Below are 23,259 nucleotides of genomic sequence, written 5' to 3' on the forward strand. Positions count from 1 at the left end.
TGCTAAAAGCAGAGATAAAACTCGAATGCAATCCCAACAAAATCCTTTTAGTGTTGGTGTGCCAGAGTCAATGCAGAGCAATCCTGTAAAGTGACAGTCTCACTGGAGGAAGCCCTGTTATATAATCTTAAAGTAGCAAAGAAAAGATTAAAAACAGCATTTTCCATTGTGATTATTACGTATTTTTAGGATGTTGTACTCACTACAATTTGTTGTTTGACTTGTGGTTCACACAGAATTACAGCCTTAATAAAAATGTTTTAAATTTATTCTATAGTGTTATATATTGTTGTTTTGAAATATATTGTTTAGAAAATACAGAACAAAAATCATTTGCTGCCAGACGTCCACAAATCTTTACATACACAAATGCATTTATGGCTGTACCAATTGTAATTGTTTGACAACTGAATGATTTACTTCTTATTGATTTATTTATTTGTTATTCCACATGGTCAATGCAGGGTAAAGTATGTATCTATTTTACCTATCTATTGATGTGATATTGTGTTTACTAGTTTGTTCTTTATTCAGTGTTTCACTTCTCAGGTTGTTTTTGATTCATCTGCTTTGAGAGAACAAGTCATGTTCTATATGTCAAACCTCATCAGTTTAGGAATAAGAGTGTTTGTTTGCAATTTGTAGCTTAAACAGTGCGGATGAGGATTCTGGTCTGTCACAGCTAAATGTCACTTCAGGTTTTTAGTCAAATAATCTGTTTGACTAAAAATGTCATTCAACTGACAAACAGTGTGAAAGATATTAGAGTATGTGACTGAGTATTAATATATGCATAAGGCCAGTAAGACAATACTTTAGTTGTTTCATATTTGGTCCATTTTTAAGAAGAGAGCAGGTGACTAAAAACATCCTGAAAGTGTGACTTTTTTTAACCTCCACTTTTGGGAGTACCAATTTTAATATGTGTATCTTTGATGGTGAAATGTATATTTTAATGTGACGTCCACTTCTAACACTTCTTCACAATTTCACAATTCCTTTGCCATTTTCATCTACTAATACTCCATCTAGAAATAATAGCTTTTATTTGTGCTGTGTTGCTTTCTGGCTCCTCTGTTGCTTTTGTTTTAACACTATTGAAGCAAAAAGCTAACAAGTATCATCATCGTCATCATCATCATATTTTTGTCATACTAACACCTTCACATTGAGTTTCTCTTCATTTGGCTGGTGGGAAAATAATGAATGATCAGGTGGGTTTGTGATGTCTATTTTTTTGTGCTTCATGTTATTTCAAATCTGTTGTTATAAATCCACTGGCTGTGGCTTTCAAAGCTAAAATAACATTTGAAAAGATATTGAAATAATTGTATATGTGATTAAGAAACCGCTGGCTGTGGAGTTTTTACATGGTGGTCCATTTTGAACATGTCACATCATAACAAGTATCCTGGTTTACCGTTCTAATAATCTCGTGTGGCTACTGTTGACAAAGTGGTGTTGAGACTGTGAAACCATTGCCGTCCCAGACTGGCGTGAGATCTGTTGTCAATACTGTAAGACCTTCTTGCATGTGTGTGTATGATGGCAGGACTCCAGCCAGATTGGCCTGCTGAAGGAGCTCCTGGACCTGCAGAAAGACATGGTCGTCATGTTGCTCTCACTCCTGGAGGGTAAAAACTCTCGCTGCCGTTTGCTTCCCAAACTTTTTTCACTCTTGCTGTCTTGCAATTTTTTTTTCATCTGTTTGACTCCCACTTCCTCCCCACTCAGGGAATATTGTTAATGGTACGATTGCGCGCCAGATGGTGGACATGTTGGTGGAGTCCTCCAGCAACGTGGAGATGATCCTCAAGTTCTTCGACATGTTCCTCAAGCTGAAAGACATCGTGGCTTCGGACGCCTTCCGGGATTATGTGACCGACCCGCGAGGGCTGATCTCCAAGAAGGACTTTCAGAAGGCCATGGACAGCCAGAAGCAGTACTCCCCGTCAGAGATCCAGTTCCTCCTGTCCTGCTCTGAAGCAGACGAGAACGACATGATCAACTACGAGGAGTTCGCCAGCCGCTTCCAGGAGCCCGCTAAAGACATCGGGTTCAACATCGCCGTGCTCCTCACCAACCTCTCTGAGCACGTCCCACACGACACCCGGCTGCAGAACTTCCTGGAGCAGGCGGACAGTGTGCTCAACTACTTCCGCCCCTTCCTGGGCCGCATCGAGATCATGGGCGCCAGCAGGAAGATCGAACGCATCTACTTTGAAATCAGCGAGGTCAACCGCCGGCAGTGGGAGATGCCTCAGGTCCGAGAGTCCAAGCGGCAGTTCATCTTCGACGTCGTCAACGAGGGCGGGGAGTCGGAGAAGATGGAGATGTTTGTCAACTTCTGCGAGGACACCATTTTTGAGATGAACATCGCCTCCCAGATATCCGAGCAGGAGGAAGAGGAAAAGGGAGGCGAGGACGACGAGGTGGATGAGGGCGGGGCCGAGGCCGGGGCGGGCGGTGCTGCTGCCGCCACCGGGGGCGGCGACGAGGAGAGCAATGGGGAGGAAGCGCCGCCGGAGTCGAGCTCCGCCTTCGCCGACTTCATCAACAGCGTGATCGGCTTCTTCAGCATCTTCACCTTCCGCAACCTGCGCAGGCAGTACCGCAGGCTGAGGAAGATGACCATCAAGGAGATCGTGGTGGCGCTGTCCACCTTCTTCTGGGCCATCCTGATGAGCATCCTGCACTTTATCTACAGCGTCTGCAAGGGCTTCTTCACCATCATCTGGCAGGCGTTGTTCGGCGGCGGCCTGGTGGAGGGCGCCAAGAACATCACGGTGACCGAGATCCTGGCCAGCATGCCGGATCCAACGCAGGACGACGTGCACGGGGACGGGCCGGGAGAGCCGGGGGCCGGCGAGGAGCAAGACACCGGGGGCGTGACAGAAACTGGGGAGACTGGGAGCGGAGAGGAGGAAGAGGAGGACACCCAGGAGAAGGAGGGTGGCCGGATACCAGGGATGGATGCTCCAGGTGGCCTGGGAGACATGGGGGTGGAGGCAACTGTGGAGCCGCCCACTCCCGAAGGAACTCCCATCACCAAGAGGAAAATGGTGAGATGTTTAGTTTGAGTGGTTTGCAGAGATCTAAAATCAAAAATATACCTTTTGGTGAAGGTGAAAGAGTTTTGTTTTTGTTTTTTTTCTTCTAGGGACCGGAAGAAGCCGACGCCAGTCAGAAGCCACCTGAACCCGCCCCTGTGGAAGAAGTGCAGCCTGAGCCGGAGAAGGCCGAGTACGAGTTCCAAGCTTCTTGTCTGCAAACGCTTTCTCAGAAGGCCTCTGTTTAAACAATGACCCTGTTGTGTTTGCTGGTCAGCGCTGAAAGCAGAGAGAAGGCCGATAAGGAACCGCAGAGCAGGGAGGAGAAAACGCCGGAAGAGCCGAAAAAATCCGCAAAGAAGAGAGAAAAGAAGCCGAAAGGGGAGGAAGGCTTCCAGATCTGGTCTGAGCTGGAGACCCAAAGGAATAAATTCATGGTGACACATTAGCACTGCTTTACAGTTGTCTTTTTTGAATGAACATGAAGATTAATTGACCAGTTTTATTGCCCAGAGTTTATTTATCTTCTTCTTCCTCTGGCAGAACTACCTCTCCAGAAACTTCTACAACTTGCGCTTTCTGGCTCTCTTCCTGGCCTTCGCCCTCAACTTTATTCTGCTCTTCTACAAGGTAAAACTTTTCAGTCATAGATATGATTGATATACTGCCTCATGCCTCTGCGATCCTGCTGTGTTCAGGTGTCAGACTCTCCCCCTGAGGGTGAGGAGCTGGAGGGGTCCGGCCTGGCTGAGGGCAGCGGGATGTTCGAAGGCTCTGGGCTGTTCGAGGCCTCAGGGGACGACGGCGAGGGCTCCGGGTTCGGTGAAGGAGGAGAGGATGAGGAGGACGTCCCAATTTATTTCTACCTGGAGGAGAGCACCGGCTACATGCAGCCCACGCTGTCCTTCCTCGCCATCCTGCACACCGTCATCTCCTTTATCTGCATCATCGGCTACAACTGTCTGAAGGTACGGCAGCAACGATGGAAAAGAAAAGTGTGACACAAGTTCCCACAGTCCATCTCTGATGTTACTGAACCATAAATCTTATTTGCTGGTGTCTATGAGCTCTATGTCTATGAGGAAAAAACATAGACAAAAGGCCCCAGTATTTGTAAAAAGGAGGTAGCACACACATCATGAGGTCTGGTCGCACCAATTTATTTAGCCTTGTCAAATCACAAGCTTAACGTTCATGCTCTGGCGAAGGTCACATGATTTGACAAGGCCACGGATTTTGGTTTAGCACCAGAGCACAAAGTGGAGGGAAGGCTCTTCCTTTCTAGGAACAAATTTGATCGAAATGACGTCTGTTTGTCCTTTTGTGAAGATCCCACTGGTGATCTTCAAAAGGGAGAAAGAACTTGCGAGGAAGCTGGAGTTTGATGGTCTCTACATCACCGAGCAGCCTGAGGACGACGACATCAAGGGCCAGTGGGACAGACTGGTCCTCAACACGCCGTAGGCCACAACACAAACTCTTCCTCACATTGAATTTAATCAGCAAATATAAACATCAATCCCTGTTTACAGCTCCTTCCCAAACAACTATTGGGACAAATTTGTCAAGAGAAAGGTACGGTGGTGGGTTATCTTGGGGGCCGTTGCTTGCTAAACGGTAGGGCAGGTTGACCTGTGACGCTTCCTCCAGGTTCTGGACAAGTACGGCGACATCTACGGCCGGGAGCGCATCGCTGAGCTGCTGGGAGTCGACTTGGCCTCGCTGGATGTGAGTCAACAGCACGAGAAGAAACAGGAGGAGCCCGACAACTCTGTGTTTGCCTGGTAGGGAAAACATTCCTCCTCCTGTGACGACGACTAAGAGTCCAAGCTCAACGGAAAAAAAACTGATGTCTGTTTGTGTTTGCAGGTTCACCTCCATCGACCTGAAATATCAGATTTGGAAATTTGGTGTGGTGTTCACTGACGGCGTAAGCAACCAGAGTTCAATGCTTCTAGCGCTTCTGCTGTCCCACCCTGACCGTGACTGAAACAGCAACCCGTTTCTCCACCCTCTCGCAGACCTTCCTCTATCTCTGCTGGTACACCATCATGTCCTTACTGGGCCATTACAACAACTTCTTCTACGCCTGCCACCTGCTGGACATTGCCATGGGCGTGAAGACGCTGCGCACCATCCTGTCGTCCGTCACTCACAACGGCAAACAGGCAAGGCCCGGGGAAACTGGACAGCGGCCTCGACTTCTCGTCATCTTCCTCCTCCTCCTCCTCCTCTGCCTCCTTGTCCTCCTCCTCAACCTCCACCTACTCCTTCTGTTTTTTCCCCTTTCCTCCTCCTCCTCCTCCTCCACCGCCACTGCAAGGTCCTCATCCTCCTCCTTCTCATCCTCCACCTCTTCCTCCACCTTCAACTCCTTCTCCTCTTCCTCATCCTTCCTGCTCCTTCTCTTCTTCTTCCTCTTACTTTTCCTTCTCTTCCCCCTTTCCTCCTTCTCCACTGCCACCACCACGTCCTCCTCCTCCTCTACTTATTCTTCCTCCTCCTCCTCCAGGTGAATCTTCTCAACCCTCTGTGTGCACTCTGTCTGTTCCAGCTCATGATGACGGTGGGCCTGCTGGCTGTGGTCGTCTACCTCTACACCGTGGTGGCCTTCAACTTCTTCCGCAAGTTTTACAACAAGAGCGAGGACGAGGACGAGCCCGACATGAAGTGCGACGACATGATGACTGTGGGTTCCCTCCACCTCCCACCTCACGTGCACACTGTTGCACGCCTGTGTATCTGAAACTTTCTCTCTCCCCTCCGCCGCAGTGCTACCTGTTCCACATGTACGTGGGCGTGCGTGCCGGCGGAGGCATCGGCGACGAGATCGAGGATCCCGCCGGAGACGAGTACGAGCTCTACCGGGTGGTCTTCGACATCACCTTCTTCTTCTTCGTCATCGTCATCCTGCTGGCCATCATCCAGGGTGCCGACCTCGTCTTCGCTCGGCCTGCTTTCAGGTTTTTGTTTTTTTTACTTGACGACTCTGGACTCACGGTCAAATCTCTCCTCACCACGTGGCTGCAGGTCTGATCATCGACGCCTTCGGGGAACTTCGAGACCAGCAGGAGCAGGTGAAGGAAGACATGGAGGTACGTGCACGCAGGTCCTACATCCGGGTGTTGTGCCGTTGCTCTCGTGCGACGTGACCTTGTGACCCCCACTTTGTCTCTCGCAGACTAAATGTTTCATATGTGGCATCGGAAGCGACTACTTTGACACGACGCCGCACGGCTTTGAGACCCACACCTTGGACGAACACAACCTGGCCAATTACATGTGAGCTTCACGACTCTTGATGGCATGTTTTGCAGTGTGAAAATGTAAAGAGATTAACATGCTCCTCCTCCGTCAGGTTCTTTTTGATGTACTTGATCAACAAGGATGAGACGGAGCACACTGGACAGGTCGGTCTGGATCTGTGGTGTCCTTTCACAGCTTCGGGTGCTGAGAGAAAGATGGTTTCTGATGCTCTTCCACCCTCTGTTTCAGGAATCCTACGTGTGGAAGATGTACCAAGAGCGCTGCTGGGACTTCTTCCCCGCTGGAGACTGTTTCAGAAAGCAGTATGAGGATCAACTGTCCTAACCAACGAGTTTCTTTTATAAATGAATAACTTATTTCCTGGATTAAAGCAATTACAATATGACTGTATAGTTGTTTTCTTTTTTTTTTTAAGCATATATTTAGGCCTTCTTTTTAATGTAAAACTGCACTTTTGATAGGTTGAGATTCATTTTTAAGTCACACTGAAGCAGAGAGAGCGGCCAAGGAAGCCACTGGAGGCTCATGAGTAGCAGAATTGTTAAAATTAATTTGATATTATTGTTTGACGGTTGAAAAACTACTCAGCGTTGCTTTAAAAACCGCCAAGTCGCTTACTAGCAGTAAAATATTACAAGTGCCGGCAGTCACTGGTGCTCAAACTTTGGCGCCTCTGACCATCAAACCTGACAAAACTCAGAACGGGTCTGTCATCCTCCACAGAAGAAGCTTCCTAATACTCACTTTGTTGCCGTAGCTTTATTTTGGTTCTAATTTATTATGTATTTTCTCTAATCACTGTGCCATAACGTCATTATCACGTGTATGTTTCCATCAGGTTGCTCCTGTGTTTAGTTTTCTTAATAAACCGTGCGGTCTACGTTTTAAGTTAAATAATTTCATTCATTGGTTTTTGAAGACAAATAAATGTCTGAGATGATAAATACACTCTTTTCAAGCTTTGTGTTTTGACGCAACACTAACACATTCATGGTGCTGCAAAGTGTGACGAGCACACCAGTTATTGTGGCCCTGCAGATTCTTAATTTGCAGTCACTCTATATAAAATCTTGTCATTTATTGTGCCATCAAAGAAGGCTGAATTACGGATGCTTTTGTGATGCAGCTTGATTCCCAAATATAGACTGCGGTCAAGCCAACCGACAGTTCGACAAAAGCGGTCGAGCCAGCGGGCACTCGCTTTTTGCTTGCTCCGTGTACACCAGGGTATTACGGTAGTCATTTTACTCAATGGGGAAACGAGATCGAATCGCTTTTCTCTGTACTTGGTTTCAGATTAACATTATTGGAGAGTTCCTAATTGTCACGCCATCATTCCACTTCAGGGTGCTCGTGCACCACCCCAGGAACACCCTCACTGAATTTCACAAATTTCTGATGTAGCATTTCATTATAAAGCTCATCCAAAAATGTGCATTTTTTTTTTTTTAAATGTTTATTATTCTTGATTTCAGATGAAAATTCAGTGAGGGTGTTCCTGGGGTGGTGCACTAGCACCCTGAAGTGGAACACTGGAGTGACAATTAGGAATTTCATCTGAAATCAAGAATAATAAACATTAAAAAAAAAATGCACATTTTTGGATGAGCTTTATTCTGAAATGCTACATCAGAATTTCCTGAAATTCAGTGAGGGTGTTCCTAGGGTTGTTGACTAGCACCCTGAAGTGGAATGATGGAGTGACAATTAGGAATTCTCCAAAAAAAAAAAATCATCTGAAATCAAGAATAAACATTAAAATGAAAATGCACATTTTTGGATGAGCTTTATTCTGAAATGCTACATCAGAAATTTGTGAAATTCAGTGAGGGTGTTCCTGGGGTGGTGCACGAGCACCCTGAAGTGGAATGATGGAGTGACAATAAGGAATTCTCCAATAATGTTATCTGTTATCTGTAATCTGAAACCAAGTACAGAGAAAAGCGATTCGATCTCGTTTCCAAATTGAGAACAATGACTACCGTAATACCTGGTGTACAAGGAGCAAGCAAAAAGCGAGTGCCTGCTGGCTCGACCGCTTATGTCGAACTGTCGGTTGGCTTGACCGCAGTAAATAAAGGAGGAGACGAGTGATATTTTCACCTCTGATCTAAATCTGGATTAATGTAACAGAAATGGAGCCTATCTGATTTCAAAATACCTGAGTCCCAAAAGCAAAAATCCAGATATTCGCGAGGGGAGAGACGTGTTTTGAAATGGCATCACTGCGCACGCTGTGTATATACAGTAAGCCGCGTGTAGCATCTCATCTCAGCGCGGCAGCGGAAGCCAGGAACATCCGGCCCGAGTGCGGGATTAAAGCTGCGCATTAAAAACTCACATTGAGCCTCATGTGATTCCCGCCCCTCGTGTCCTCGTGCACCGCTCGCTGAGCCTGATGCCACTCTGACATATCGGCCGTCAGCATGAACGTCTCCGGGATCCACCACGGAGCTCTCAGGATGTACGGTAAGATCGTCGTCATCGCTCACTTGGGGAATTATGTTCAAAGACAGAAAAGAAAGGAGGAGTTTATTGTTTATTTCAGCTCTCAATAGATTTTGTGGTTTTTGGATGTCATTTTCTTCAAATGTTAAATTAATAATTATTAATTTTAAGCGATATTTGAATTTTTTTTTGTGTGTGTGTTTTGGGGGGTTAGATATTGTCACAGCTGAGGTTGGACCTTAAATTCAACCGGAAAAGTTCTTTAGTAACAATGCAGAAATGAAAAGCATCAAAATGACAAACAAACAAACAAAAAAAAAGTCTCAAAATAAATACAAAACCTGGCTTGACGATGGAACTTGACGTGCAGAGATGGTTCCCTGCAGACAAAAGCATCTGCCACGAGGCAAATTGAACACTGATATGCACATGGGGGAGCAGGTGGAGGCAATCAGGGTGGGGAAACACAATCAGACAGGTGGGAAACAACCGTTACCTGATACTAGAGGATCAAATTTCACATAAAACACGAAGTTAAAACTTAAAAATATCCCCAGGATATGACAAAATACTGCTTCAACCAAGTTTGCAAGACTTAAGTTTTACTGCACATTACGAAGATCAGCTGCACCTACTTACACACACTTTGTCACTGTCATCATAAGGAATACTTTATTTATTTATTTGTTTATCTTTAAAAAGTTGTAACCGTGCGTGGATTTTATTTATTTATTTTTATTATTATTTTTTTTAATTGTGCATTAGTAATGAGCACGTTCAGATACAGACGCCTCTGATTGGTCGAGGCCCACCATCCACTGGCCCCTCATCCTCCAACCATCTGACTGGCTCTAATCTGCAGGGATGATTGAATGACTGAGTGCTCGAGCTTTAATCTGCTCTGCAATCACGATCGTGCGGCCATGTCTGATCAGTCTGTAAGCTTCCAGTGTCAGTTGGGAGGGAAGAGAAAAATTCTCACGGCATCGTATCCAACCGATCTCCGACTCCCCCTCTGCCCCCCACCCCCACCCCCAACCGCCCCCTGCAGGTGGATTTATTTTCAAGCAGTGGAAGAAGCGCTTCCTGCTCCTGACAGCAGAGGGCACTCTGCTGGTGTGCCACGATGCATCGTCGCCCCCCGACCAGCTGGTGCTGTTGCAGAGCAGTTGTGAGGCGATCGTGGAAGGCAAGGAGATACTGGACCTGCCCAAGTTACCGTCGGGCGGCTGCAGGGACTGCTGCTTTGCCCTCATCCTCCCCCAGAGCAAATACCTGCTGCTGCTGGCCGACACCGCTGCAGACTGCAGGTCATTGTCTCTCTGCCTGTCTCTCTCTCTCACTGGACTTGTTCATAGAGAGTCGCGCTTATCTTTTTATCCCCTTCACTCCCTTCCTCCCTCACACACACACACACACACACACACACACACACACACACACACACACACACACACACACACACACACATTACAAGGGAGGACTTGTGGGAAACTGCTGCTCCCGATGCTTCCTGCTCAGTGAATTTGGGAGTGTCAATGCTGTCAGGTTTAAAAATAAATAAATAAATAAATGGTGAGGCACATTATTTGTGATTGTCCCAACTGTTCACCCAGCAAAGCAAAGCTGTCTGGGTGCGTTTGTTTCATGAGAGGGAAGATATTTTCTTCAGAACCTATGAATGCGCCTCAGCTTGAGAGTTTTGTGAAGGAGGGGGGGGGGGGGGACTCAACCAAGTCTTTGACTTGAACAGTTCACCCCATTTTCATTTTACCCCTTCATTTGTGTGATCCACTCACATATTGTCAACTCTTGCTGCTGTTATGAAAGCAGACATCGATCCCATCTGATTTCCCAGAGAGCACATTGATGGATGAACTGCACATTGCCAGAACATGAGGGAAGGTTCCCACTCCGGTCCTGCCTTCTAGCCTCTTATTTTGTTGTTGTTGTGCATGCAGTGCAGTGCAGTGCCGGACCAGTTGCCCCTTCAACACTAAGAGGTATATTTTTTTGGGAGGGAACAACAGCCACTTTATGAGCTGCAGCAGTGTGGTGGAGAGTCGGCTTGCAGAGCCACTACGCCGCAGGCTGTGTTGGCATACCTCCCTTTATTTTCGCACGCACTTTACTTCTTGACTAAATATGAAGCCTGTAATTATGTTGCACAGTCCCGCGGATTAAATTCTAATCGGGTTTGATTTATAACACGAGCGGGGAGATATTCCGGTTTTGAAGTGGGAGTTCAAAAAGTCGCTTTAAGACAAATATATTGAAATGCAAACCAAGCATTAAAACTCTGTCTAAAGACACTCAACAGAGGGTCCAAATGTGTCTTGTTGTTTCGGAAAATGAGCCAAAAACATTGTTATTTGCAAGGGTGGGTTGCAGTGACAGTGCTATCGTGATGTATGTGCATTCAGCGAAGGTACTAACGACATCCTCTTTCTTTATTGTTGTTTTTAGCCAGTGGCTGAATGTGCTGAGAAAAGTGAAGACGGTGAGTTAATAAACGTCCCTTGAAAAGACTGAACATGTAGGGATGGACCATTAAACTAACACCAGCATCCCAACACATTCACTGCCAAGTTAAGCAGTCAGGGTGAAGCTGTAATAACCGTTGTGTTACAGTAAACAGTATATTTAGCCCTCTGTTTACAGCTACCTAAAAAAAAAAAAAAACACGTTCTTGGACATTCCACGAGTGTGTAAACAGAAAAAAACAAGGCAGCCACCACATGGCTTCCGACACAAGAAGTCCCACGGCCATTTGTGACGTCACAAAGTGCTGATTAACGTTTACAAGCAAGCAATAAAACAACAACTAAAAACAGACTTGCTTGACTTTTTGGCTTGTTGACTGAGACGCATCACTGCGTATTGAGGTGTTTCTCTGGAACTCTGGGCCTCGACGGCAATCTGTTTCCAATTTTAATTCCGACAGAGTCTCTCATCGCCTCTGAGTCCTTGCAAACGGCATCAGGTGCCACCGCCTCGCATCGCTCTCAAAGATCTGGTTCCTGAGCAAATCCTGGACAAGGAGCCGCCCACTCCTCCGGTCAGTGACACAGAGGGGTCCTTCCCCAAACCTACGGCCACCTGTGTGTCTCCAAGGGAGAACGGTGAGTTTCACACACACACACACAGAAGTCAAAGAAGAAAGAAATCAAATGTTGGTGAGAGTCCCTGAACACACGTGCTTGTCTCTGGGAAGTGTCCCACCCCACAGGCAGCAACTCCCCCTGCTCTAAGCACTACAGAGGCTCCGCCCACCCAGTCGGCTGCCTGCGTCATGGCGTCAGCAACGCTCAAGCGATGAGGGCGGTGTATCTCCTGATGGGAGGGGCCGCCGCCTCGTCCACCATTGGTTATCTTGGAACGTGCTCTCTGGCCAATCTGGAGGCCAAAGCTCCCGACATGCCGCTCAGCAGTGATTTCTCGGGGGTGGGTCCGACGGGGCCGTACCACGGCGCCGGCCCGGCTCTCGACTCACCGCACTACAACAGCTTCGACTACGAGATGGCAGACTCCGATTTCGACGCTTTCGACTGCGGCGGCTTCACTTTCTAGGGATGAGACGCTGCAGAGGGGCGAGGCTGGATGCAGATACTGAAGCCTGATTGGTCAGAGCATCTGCATATGAAAGCCTATGAGTTCAGCGCAGTAGATATTTTTTGCCATTGTAGAATTGTAGAATTTTAGTGCGGTGGCGACCTAACAAGTGTCAGTCCAGTGTTTGCTGTGTTGAAAGGCCCAGTGTGATTTCCTGCAAACAACATCAGATGTAGCTCATTATTATGTGATGATGATTTTGGAATAAAAATGCACCTGTGTGTGTTGATTAAGATCATTAAAACTAAAGAACTGTTGTGTTCCTAGTTACTAATGATAAAAATGTAAATTTACATTAAGAGCAGGTTGTGGACCTGCTCTTAAAAGTGGCCATATTGTGCCACCACTTATCTACAGTAGCCCAGTATGTGGATCTGCTGAGAGTTTCATCATTTTGCTCTGATATCACCATGGGCACCAGACATGATTGACATTAATGTTGTTTCCATTGTATTTTCTTACCATTAGATACTGCTAAAGCTTAGACCAGGCATGGGCAAACTAGGGCCCGGGGGCCATATGTGGCCGATAAGCTTTTAAATCCGGCCCTTGAAGAGTTGTTCAACCATTTTTCAATGTTTAAAGAGTCATTTCAATAAACAGGCTGACCAAAACACTCCATCCATCTGCTCAGGACACTGCACATTTAAGGGATATTAAATCTATACCCGACACAATAAAAATGAAACTAATTATTGTGTATTAACCACTGGGATGTGTCATAATAATGATTTAACAACTGAAAAAATTGACCCAGGTCCTTTTGCGTTCTGCACCATGTGTTGTGAGACAGTGAAATAATGCAGGACAGTGTGGTTTCATTCTGTGTTGCTCATATCTTTTGTGTGTGCATAACTTGCTGTAAAATCTCGTCACATTAGTGGTTACTTTTGTGAAAATGTGTATGACAAACATGACGGAACTGTTTTGTATCAATAACAATGCCAGTGACTCTACATGAGGCTGCATAAACAGTGTGTTATTGAGGTTCTAGATGCAAAAACGATTCCAGATTTGGATCTGAAACTTCTTGTATTGAACAAAAATTCAAGGTTTTCGTGAGGGAAGTGAAACAAGTTCCAACTGTTGTTTCCTCAGTCTGACGATCATCTGACCCAATAAATGAACAGAATAAACAAGTGGAATATGAACACGTGAGTGTGTGTTTTTATAGTTACAAGGGGAGATAACCCACAACCGTAAAATAAGGTTTTCCATTCACCCAAACGCTGCCATATTTTGCAGTTGCATATCTGCAGTGGCACCGTCCCACTGCTCCTCCGCAGTTCACACCAGGACAAGATAAAGAGCACAAGGGCCCTTCAGATACGAGGAGCGAATCACTCGCAGAGCCACTTCCTTCCTGAATGACGAAGACCTTGGCAGCGGGGCGGGCACACACACACACACACACACGCACACATTTATTTTATATGAGTTCCTAAGAACTCATTAGAATCAACCACCGGTGGCTAATTTACCAACAAAAGCAGCTTTCATGCCTGCTGCAAAGATTGGGGCCCAGTCTGGTGACTGCTGCTGCTGCTCTTAGACAAAGAGTTCAAGAGGGAGGCTGGCAGATTTCTGCTGCAGAGCGGCTACATGATGAAGACGCAGACATTGGTTTGTTTGCATGGTGCAGTCCCCCCCCCACTGGATGCTCCATCGCAGACAGTGGGGCCGTGCTTGGAGCTCTGCAAAGACCGACAAATTTTGTCCAGATGCATTTGGCAGAAGTAAAGTTTGCACGCATGCATATGCAAAGTTTCTGTCTCCACGGGAAAACAAACAGTTCAATCAAACAGTTCAAACAGATGTCCTTGATCGTGGAGGCACCGCCCAAAGCCGCTGTTGGGAAATATTTCTAACGGCCAATTAAACAAATCTTCGATCTGCATGTGTTGAGAGAGCCAGTCTGTCGGGAGGTCCTGCGGGTGACCGCATGCAGCACACAGGGTGAGCACATTTCATACACAGGGCAACTGACTGTGCTTTACATTGATTGAAAGACAAAATGCAGAGGACAAAAAGGCCGACTAGAATGCATAAATAGAGCAGTAATCAAGGAGAATAGAAATGTAACCGTTTCCAGCCGCTGCAATCATCAATTTAAACTCCCACCACATTCTGCAGTTTCACACCGACGATGTTTTCTGATGGTGCGCCTCCATCCTGTGAATGAACCTCCAACCTCTCCGAAATGAGAGAAAAACTGTTTTTTTTTTCTTCTCATGTGCCAAAACACACCTAAAAATAAGAGGCAACCTGCGGCACCTGAGGCGGCCGCTCCAACATCAGCCGTTATCACAGGCCAACTTGTTGTGGAATTTGCTGAGTTTATTTCACCACCATAAGACAAAGACAAGCTGGAGCCAGTTTGCGTCCCTCGATGAAAATGGAAACAAGCGGTTCATTTTGTCTATTTTTTTGTTGTTGTTGTTGATCCCTGAAGCCATGTTTCAAATTTCACGTTGCATTCCAACGACCAGGGAAAGCTCCCAGAAAAGCACAAGGACTCAATGACACAACCGTGTGGAGAAGCGAGAGAGAAGTTGATTCCCCGAGAACACTTTTATTGGAGATGGTCACCAAGAAAACATCATCTCACGTGGGACAGAACAGCATTTTGGTGAGATTATATTGAATAAATAAATGTAACTCAATCCCACGTGGTTGTTGTTCACGCATACATGTGCTGTTTGCTATTTTTGCAAACTACATTCCCCGTTTTTCTTTCTTTTTTTTTTTTACATGCACCAAACAAAGTCTTGAAAACCATAAAACGTCAGGAGAAACCAAAAGGTGCCAAGAATAAAACAACAGGACATACAAACAGGAGAAGCACACAGGTTGGCAATGCTGTGATGGAATTGTTTCCCTTTTTAAAAAACACGTTTTGACCTTTTACATTTCCAGCCTCGTCAGCCACCGGCACATCATCGCGGCGACTAAAGAAGAGGCGGCAGTAACAAAACCCTGGGCTTAAAAGTAAATTGAACTGAGAATTTGCATTTTTAAACAATGACTTCATTCGAATTTTAAAAAAAGAAAAAAGAAAAAAAAAATCTTAAAAAAAAACAACTCACCATCAGTGCATCAAACCTCTGCTTCGACCTCAAGCACTTCCCGCTAAGCTCCTGCACATGGACACTCCAAATCAAGTAGTACAAACAGAACTGGTAGTGAGCTATATCGATTTTAAATGAAAGGAAAAAAATGGAAAAGACTGAGATTATCACAGAAAAACAATCAGTGTTTTCCCTTAAGAGCTGTGTTCAGACTGAGTGTCTTGATTTATTCTCTTGAACGTGACCGCAGGAGTGCTTGAAGGCCTGTCCGGCCCAAGACAGCCAATTAGAGACGTGAAGGCATAATTAGGAGAGAAGTTTCTCAAGAGGGGCTGAAATGCCGCCTGAAGGCTTCGGCCAGGACGTCGCAGTTCCTCCATCCTGCAGTCGCAACGCCACAATAAAAGCGTTTGTCCTCCACATTTTTTTTTCTTTTCTCTATTTTCAGATTTTTTTTTTTTTTTTGCCACATTTTGTCTGAACACACCCTCAAAGCTACAGCACAGATGAGAGAAGCATGAACATTCCAGCTGCTGTGGAGCCGAGCGGAGAGAAGAGCGGCGCTGTTTACTTCTTCCATATGGTGTAGAAAACCCATCTGACAGAGAGACGCTAAGGAACTGGGACAACAACATGGAGGAGATGCAACACAATAATCGCACAATAACTGCTTGAGATGGATCAGATCAGAGGGAAACGACTGCAGGGATCCCCTCCCCACGACCTTCTAGACAGATTCCAAAGAGCTGAGTAGGCGCACGCATGATAATAATGACCTCTGATATGAGGAATGTGAATAATGTGAAGTTGTGCAGTGGTTGGCGCTGTCGCCTCGCAGAAAGAATGTCGCGGGTTCGACCCCGTGCCTGGGGCCTTGCATGTTCTCCCTGTGTCTGCTGGGTTCTCCCCAGGTTCTCCCTGTGTCTGCTGGGCTCTCTCTCCAGGTTCTCCCTGTGTCTGCTGGGCTCTCTCTCCAGGTTCTCCAGCTTCCTCTCACACTCCAAACTCATGCACCGGAGGTGACGTGGGAGCTCTGCAGTGACTGTGTGTGTGTGTGTGTGTGTGTGTGTGTGTGTGTGTGTGTGTTTGTTTGTTTGTTTTTCTATGTGGCCCTGCAATAAACTGGTGACTTTTCCAGGGTGTCACCCTGCCTTAGGGAGACCGCCGCTGAGTGCAGGAGGAAGCGGGTGTAGAACATGGATAGATTGATGACTTTGAGTGAATATAAAAATGAGTGCAAATAATGAGGAGAAAAGACACGATGCTGCTTGCTAAGCATCCAAACTCAGAAACACGGTGAAAAAAAAAAAAAACTTTTCCCCGACAGACCAGGCAGGAAAAACTGCAATTTTCTGTTCAATTTGGAGGTTTTTGCAGGTGTTCTAGCCAGGTGTGTAATTAGCAAACAGATACAGCAGATGAGGCAATGGTATGTTGCCTGTTGTGCAAGAGGTGTGTGTGTGTGTGTGTGTGTGTGTGTGTCCTGATGAAACGGCAGCCACAGACAAACTCCACCTATGAATCAAGGTTTTTTTCAGACAGAGCAGAGTTCAAATGACTTTCCACCGCAGCCCCAAAACTCAGCGACCACCCGAGGGCACGAACCCTCGGCTCACATGGAGCTTGAAGGCACCAGCAGCTCTGAGAGCAGCCTGACCCGACCGGAGGAAGTCAACACTGGGCACGACCCTCGGCGACTTCAAGGTTCTTTATTGCTTGCGTCTGCGCCGCCACCACCAGGGTCCCGGCGGGGAGTCGGATAAACAGTGGACTGTTTGTCCACACACAGCGCTCCATAAAAACAGCAGCTGTAGTGGAAAATCTATCCAGACTGCAAAACAAGAGGCGAGGAAGCGTGATCGTGACCCTGAGTGCCATGCCAACCCGAGCGAGGCCGCCGAATGGCGGCAGAATGAAAATTGAAAAAAAAAAAAAAAATGACGGCGACCGTAGGTTTCTTTCCCCCTCCCCCTCCACGCGGCTCCTAAATTCACCGGCTGACTGACTCCGCCCACTTCACTCTGACCGTCACTTGCTCAACCTGTCTTTGCAGTTCAGGGTTTTAGGCTTCCACCATCCAAGAAGAGGAAGAAGGTAAAAAAAAAAGTTCAGTCAGGTGAGTGTACAGAGAGTTCAGAGCAACTCTGCAGCAGCTTTGCATCGTGCTGCAGAGCCGCCCACTTTGAAAAACACGAGGCCACTAAATCAATGAGCAAGTAACCACTCAATGTTCTGAAGCGAGAGGCTCGCGTCGTGTGATCTTGACGTCTTTAGTCATGCAAGAGAAGATATACAGCCGGTCGGGCTCCCAGGTATGTTAGAAGAGACAATTACAGACCAGCGGTCATCCTGTTTCAACACGTCAACCGCTGCTGCTGCTGCCATGTACAATGAAAAAAAAAAAAAAAAACATACACAAAACCACAACAAATCCATGTTGCCGGGTAAAAGGAGGCAATTCATGTTTGATCCCCCTTAAATTTCAGACACTGAGCTCGATTCTGATGTGCTGCAACTTGCAGCGATCCGCTCCCCCCAGCACCCCCGCCCACTGTCTGAGGAGTCGAGGCTGCACGTAAAGCCGCTGTCGCCACTGAAGTTACAGCGCGCGTCAGGTCAGGTCAGGTCCAGCCGGTTCAACCACCACCAACACCACCACCCGCCTCCACATTGTGCATTGACACAGACAGGAAGAAGAAGCGGCCAATGGGAAAAGGATACAGCTCTAGGTAGGAGGGCACGCACACCACCTCTTTGGAGAAGCCCACCGGACACGAGAGCCTCCCGAGCTGCTCCTCGTACAGGCTCAGCGCGTCCGTCATGTTGGTGCTGTTTCCCTGAGGAAGCGGCGACAGAGAGGCAGGCGTGAAGGCAAACACACCAAGCGGAACTGAGCTGCTCGAATGCTAAATTAGGACGTTTTCTGCACATTCTGATTTGTGTTTTCTTTTTTTTTTTCCCCCTCGTGACTGGGAGTGAGTCACCAACCTGTGTGAAATATTTCCCGGAAGGATGCAGGACCTTCATGGACAGATCTAAGATGAGTCGCAGGAACTCCCATGTCGAGTCTGCAGCAGATGTTAACACGCACATTCACCACCTGCTGCATTCACGTGCGGCCTCTGCTTTTGCTTTAACTTTATTGTGGATGCGCAAACCTTCTTCTGGCTCAGTGGAAATGGGGATTGCGGTGAGGTCGTTGATGACGTAGTCGAACGTCCTTCCTTGCTGCACGTACTTCTTCAGCACGGGCACGCAGTCTTCGATGAGCACCTGGAACACGGCAGGCGAGAGGAGAAAAACCACTGTCATTCGCTATGGCTCATGGAAAATGATCAATAGTGTCTTTCATTCAGGGAAGTTGTTCAAGCAAAACAGGTCTCTGAGTCAACTGAGTGGAACTTACAAGATGTTGAACCAGAAAGAACATTTTCACCCGCAGAGGAATTACTGTCCCTGCACGGCAAAAGGCACCCACACACACACACGCACATGACGATTGGTTTGTTTGCCCGACCAAACAAGGCCGTGGACGGAGGAGCAGAGCTGCTCCATGCAAAGCAAATTGGCTGCTCTGACAACATTGCTCCAAGCGGTTTACTGCTAAGAGCAGTAGTGAAATAAAAATAGTCATCATCCAGTTGTGCACGACTGCTGATTTTCAGAACCCCCCCACAATTCCTCGAGGCTGAAATCAGATATTAAACCACTCGAGGTCCAATGTGCGTCGGCCCAAGTCACTTATCAAGCGGACGAATCAAATATTGCTGCTGCTGCCGGGGTGACAAAGACAGCAGGTTGGGCACGCACCTGGTGGCAGTCTCCCTTCAGGTTGTCCAGGACGTCCCCGCAGGTTTTTCTCATGTGCTTTCTGCAGGCGTCCACCACCTTCTGGTCAATGTGAGCGACGCGTTAAGGATCAAATCAATGAGAATCCATAATCCAAGACCGACAAGGAGCCTGACAGACTGCCAGCGGAGGAGCCGTGCTGAGAAGCAGCAGCGGCGTCAAGAAAAGATATCTCCACCATGGTGATCATCTTTGGCTTCTGCTTCACCACCTCGGACAGAATGCCCCCGTCGCCTCCGCCGAGAACCAGGACCTCCTTCCCGGCGTAGTTCTCCTTCCCGCTCCCCATGATGGCTTTGGTGTAGGCGATGTCGCTCTCCGCCAGGTCTGCCGTGAAAGTGTGTCGCAACGTTTGCGTGTTCAGTGAGGAGTTGGAAACATCATCTATTCTGAAAGCGAGCTTCCTCTGTATCGTCTGCACATTTTTGACAGGAGGGGTTGAAAGTCGCAGCGTCACACTTACTGACGTCGCCATTGAGTATCAGGATGTTTCCAAACTGCTTCGAGTGCATTATTTTGATGTCCTGGTACGCAGACTCTTCGTCGAACACCACCCGGTCAATGTCGTACTCCACCAGCCGGCCGTCGGCTAAGGGCCAGTAGCGGTCGACCGTGGCCCCTCGTACGAGGGCTGGAAGCCTGAGGTCGGGGGGGGACATGTTAGGCAATGTACTGAGACGTGCCTGAGGAGGCCACAGGCAGGGAAATCTCACAGTACCGACCTTTTGATCCTCTGGATGTTGCCATTTAAGAGCGTCTTTAGTTTTGTTTCCAGTGCATTTAAAAGCTGCGTGTTGAGAGAAAGGCATGGGAAATGTTTGATTGTGGAGAAGCTCTGTTCAAAGCATTTGGTCAAAATGACAATGGGGAGACGGAGGGAGGGATGGAGGGAGGGAGGGAGACACTGTGGGGGAAAACAAAGGCTAACGCTGTGAATATTCCGAGCTATCAGTGTCTGTATGTTCCTTCTATTGAGCTCAGCATTGCCGTTTGTCAGGAAGGCAATATATTTTGAGTACAGCCGTGCAAAAAAATCACAAGTCAATGTTTGTCCACTTATGACTCTGACCTGCCAAAAATCATAAAAAGAAGATGATAAAAGTAAAGAGCTTACGAGACTTAAGACCAGTTGGGTGTGGCTATGATCATGCTGTGATCAGATAATGTCACAGGATTTTCGTGCTTACATTATGGTGCATTATTTCATTCATGTAAGTCACATGATCACTCATTAAATACTAATTCAAAAAGTGACCCCAAAAAAGTCCGAGTCTGATTGAGTTGCGTTTTGTTTGGAAATATTTTTGAATTTCAGCGTCATTGTGTCGGTTCAATCAACACACACGCTTCCAAATGAGTGAATAACTGTACATCATGACTTTTGGCACGATCCTTATCCTTATTGAACCTTAGATAAAATAAGATAAGATACTCCTGTATTAGTCCCACATGGGGAAATTGCAGGGTTAAAAAGCACCCAAGTTTACAGAAAATCCAAGGTTAACAAGAGCACAAATTGCAAAATAGAATAAATACAAATAAAATGAGATTACAAAAAAATAGACACATACACGCAAGAGAAACACGCAATGTAAACAAAAACAGCAGGACAGCAGCATGGCAGTGTGGTCAGTGTAACATGTTCACATATTGCACATGTTGACAAGAATACGAATAGAAGAGCTCATCTGGTCTGTGGAACGTTTGGCACTCACGCAAAAAAAAAAGAAAAAAAAAAGGAAAAAAAAGAATAGACAGTCATTGTTGCACCACCAAAACATTCCCTCAGGAATAACATGATAACAACATGCTGTGTGTCTTGCCAATTGTTTTCAGGAAATAATAACAAGGCCCCTTAAACCAATACAATGCCATAAAACACGACTTCATTGGTCAATGTAAATCAAAACTTACGCCAAGCCTCAATGACTGCAACAGTGCATGACATTCTGCACGGTGCAGTCGTGTTTTGCATTGAACGAGTCACCTACATTGTCTAGCTGTGCAACGTCGTCATCTTCGAAACACTGTAGATCAATGGTGACCATTCTGTGAGAGTGCACCCGCAGGATAGCAAGCCTGGGAGACAAGAGGGGGAAAGAGATGGCGATGAAGCCACGAAATGTGTGGAAGCTTGATTACAATAAAATGATAATCAACCCGGGGGCAGTTGAGTATTCGCGGCCCGTTGCTTCATCCGCATGTTCTCCTGCAAACCCGCACCACACGTTTCCCGCTTATTGCATTATTACAAGCACGACAACAGCAACCAAAATAAACTCCACTCTGGTATTTGTGCTGGTGACGGACAGCGTCCCCCTTTCTGCATTTCATAGACAAAGATGCAGTTGTCACGCAGAGAAAAAACAAGAACCACACATGCATCACTTAATCCCCGATCCTCATTGCAATGTTCTCGGGAGGGACAGATAATGAGAAGCACATTCGCACAGGATGGTCCCTGTGTTTGTTGCGGAGGTCAGAAAGTTGATGCTTGAGTTAGTCAAGTACACAGTATGGAAAAAAAGCACGCAAGTGTGGTGCTTACCGGCCATTCTTGCCGACAAACGTAGCGAGGTATCCGTGACCTTGTGTTTCAAGTACAGTCTCTGTCATTTCACGCTCATGGAATATGGACAGTAGGCCGGCAACCGTTGAATCAGAGTCAACTGAAGACAAACAGAGAGGAAAAGAGAGCAGTGAAAAGGACAGCGCTCGTTTCAGCAAACATGCAGGGTTGAGTGAAAAGCGGCATTTCCTTCAGAGCCTCAGTGTCGCCTTAGAATTATTACTGTACGTGGCGGATTAATAGCGTCCTCACTGCAAGTGATGGAGTGAGTTGGGCATCAAAACTGAGAAAAGCTGGCACGTTATAGCCATCGTATTGAACACTATATACCAGGTGATAATATTGCAAATACATATAAAGCATATATAAAGTTTCTGCTGCATTATGAATGCCCTATTAATAGAATCTAACCAATGCACAACAAAGTATAAAGAAGACAATACACATATAAATCATTCATATGCAAAAAGCAAACAAACAAAGAGCTATTGACAGGTTATTGATCATTGAGTACTGAAATTGACATTTGCCGCTTGTTATATTAGCATTTCCGCATTGTACGCGCTTTTATTTTTCGCACATTTTCTTCTAACCTCTACTTTTAATTTCTAGAGGGGAAAACATGTAATAACACCAGACGCCGCAGCCTGAACGTATTAGTCTTCCGTGGAAGGGGGGGGGGGGGAGGAAAAAACGTGCAAAAAAAAAAAAAAAAAAAAAATGGCCGCAAATGCGACACTTCCTGTTCAACCGCGCTAGATTGAACACACTTTATTCCTCCGCATTGTTAGCGCCCAGTGGCTCTCCAAGTTGAATAAAGTCCAACATTGCACGGCCGCACAAACAGCAATCCAATGAAACATTCCACCCGCAATCACTCGCGACCCGAGCTGTCAACGCGTTTACACGCACGTTTTGTAATTACAATTATTAGCCATGTTTCGTCCGATTCCATATACCGTTAGTTACAGTCCTGAAGGACAGACGGCAGCGGACTAGCAGGTTGCCTTGTGCAGCTTTAGCCCAGCTAGCTTAGCTTAGTACACAGCCCTGCGGCGCAGCGTCTGTGAGCCTGCAACCCCGGAGCTCCTCCCGGCCGCGCTGCAGCTCCTTCCTACCTGCCGTGGAGAGGTTGAAGTCGAGGGTGTAATGTCGCAGAGCCATGACTGAGTGCAGCCGTCATCCATGCCTGGGACAGACAGGCGGAGAGTATTTATATCATGCGGAGACAGAGGGAGGGCCCTGCTACCGCTGCTACCACCACTGGACTGCGGCGCCGAGCGGAACTAGGCGTGGCCTAGCGGCGACACGAGGGGTGGGCATGGTGGAGGGTGAGGTAGCGGTGGAGAGTGCAGTGCACAACGAGACGAGAGAGGCAGTCGTACCAGCTCGTGTC

At 46.8% G+C, this 23,259-nt stretch overlaps 3 protein-coding genes and 1 long non-coding RNA gene across 5 annotated transcripts in view; 2 read left to right on the forward strand and 2 right to left on the reverse strand.

Annotated features, from left to right (window-relative positions):
• LOC142891732 (ryanodine receptor 1-like) overlaps positions 1-6,718 on the forward strand; it is a 40,396-nt gene extending 33,678 nt beyond the window's left edge. Inside the window, exons 91-107 of the mRNA XM_076031500.1 lie at positions 1,553-1,634; positions 1,735-3,062; positions 3,161-3,243; positions 3,328-3,487; positions 3,594-3,680; positions 3,749-4,018; positions 4,380-4,510; positions 4,583-4,625; positions 4,701-4,834; positions 4,920-4,980; positions 5,072-5,218; positions 5,605-5,739; positions 5,823-5,979; positions 6,081-6,145; positions 6,232-6,332; positions 6,409-6,460; positions 6,546-6,718. Coding sequence (XP_075887615.1) covers positions 1,553-1,634; positions 1,735-3,062; positions 3,161-3,243; positions 3,328-3,487; positions 3,594-3,680; positions 3,749-4,018; positions 4,380-4,510; positions 4,583-4,625; positions 4,701-4,834; positions 4,920-4,980; positions 5,072-5,218; positions 5,605-5,739; positions 5,823-5,979; positions 6,081-6,145; positions 6,232-6,332; positions 6,409-6,460; positions 6,546-6,641 — 3,132 coding nt within the window. The 3' untranslated portion in view covers positions 6,642-6,718. The remainder of the gene's footprint in view (positions 1-1,552; positions 1,635-1,734; positions 3,063-3,160; positions 3,244-3,327; positions 3,488-3,593; positions 3,681-3,748; positions 4,019-4,379; positions 4,511-4,582; positions 4,626-4,700; positions 4,835-4,919; positions 4,981-5,071; positions 5,219-5,604; positions 5,740-5,822; positions 5,980-6,080; positions 6,146-6,231; positions 6,333-6,408; positions 6,461-6,545) is intronic.
• Positions 6,719-9,916: 3,198 nt separating this feature from the next.
• LOC142891598 (uncharacterized) lies at positions 9,917-11,930 on the forward strand. The gene is made up of 3 exons (XR_012927293.1): positions 9,917-10,075; positions 11,232-11,265; positions 11,710-11,930. It is a non-coding gene; the product is annotated as an uncharacterized LOC142891598 (long non-coding RNA).
• Positions 11,931-14,929: 2,999 nt separating this feature from the next.
• Positions 14,930-23,141, reverse strand: sms (spermine synthase). Of its 2 annotated transcripts, none has more exons than XM_076031507.1 (11): positions 22,982-23,141; positions 21,843-21,963; positions 21,286-21,373; positions 20,017-20,081; positions 19,758-19,933; positions 19,465-19,621; positions 19,256-19,343; positions 18,604-18,718; positions 18,434-18,513; positions 18,167-18,282; positions 14,930-16,043 (listed from the first exon to the last, which is right to left on the reverse strand). In XM_076031507.1, the coding sequence occupies exons 1-11, from the start codon at positions 23,025-23,027 to the stop codon at positions 16,013-16,015; spliced, it is 1,083 nt and encodes a 360-aa protein (XP_075887622.1). In that variant the 5' UTR covers positions 23,028-23,141; the 3' UTR covers positions 14,930-16,012. The 2 variants fall into 2 exon arrangements, with proteins under 2 accessions (XP_075887622.1, XP_075887621.1); XM_076031506.1 differs by lacking the exon at positions 14,930-16,043 and adding an exon at positions 17,660-18,029 and having other exon boundaries at positions 18,097-18,282.
• The window catches only part of LOC142891736 (uncharacterized), a 125,199-nt gene continuing 123,127 nt past the window's right edge, over positions 21,188-23,259 (reverse strand). Inside the window, exon 5 of the transcript XR_012927318.1 lies at positions 21,188-21,203. The gene's annotated coding sequence lies outside the window, so the exon portion shown is untranslated. The remainder of the gene's footprint in view (positions 21,204-23,259) is intronic.

This window comes from Nelusetta ayraudi, unplaced genomic scaffold (assembly GCF_046127955.1).
Source record: "Nelusetta ayraudi isolate G7.1 ecotype Tasmania unplaced genomic scaffold, CSIRO-AGI_Nayr_v1 ptg000033l, whole genome shotgun sequence".
In the NCBI taxonomy this organism is placed as follows: domain Eukaryota; kingdom Metazoa; phylum Chordata; class Actinopteri; order Tetraodontiformes; family Monacanthidae; genus Nelusetta; species Nelusetta ayraudi.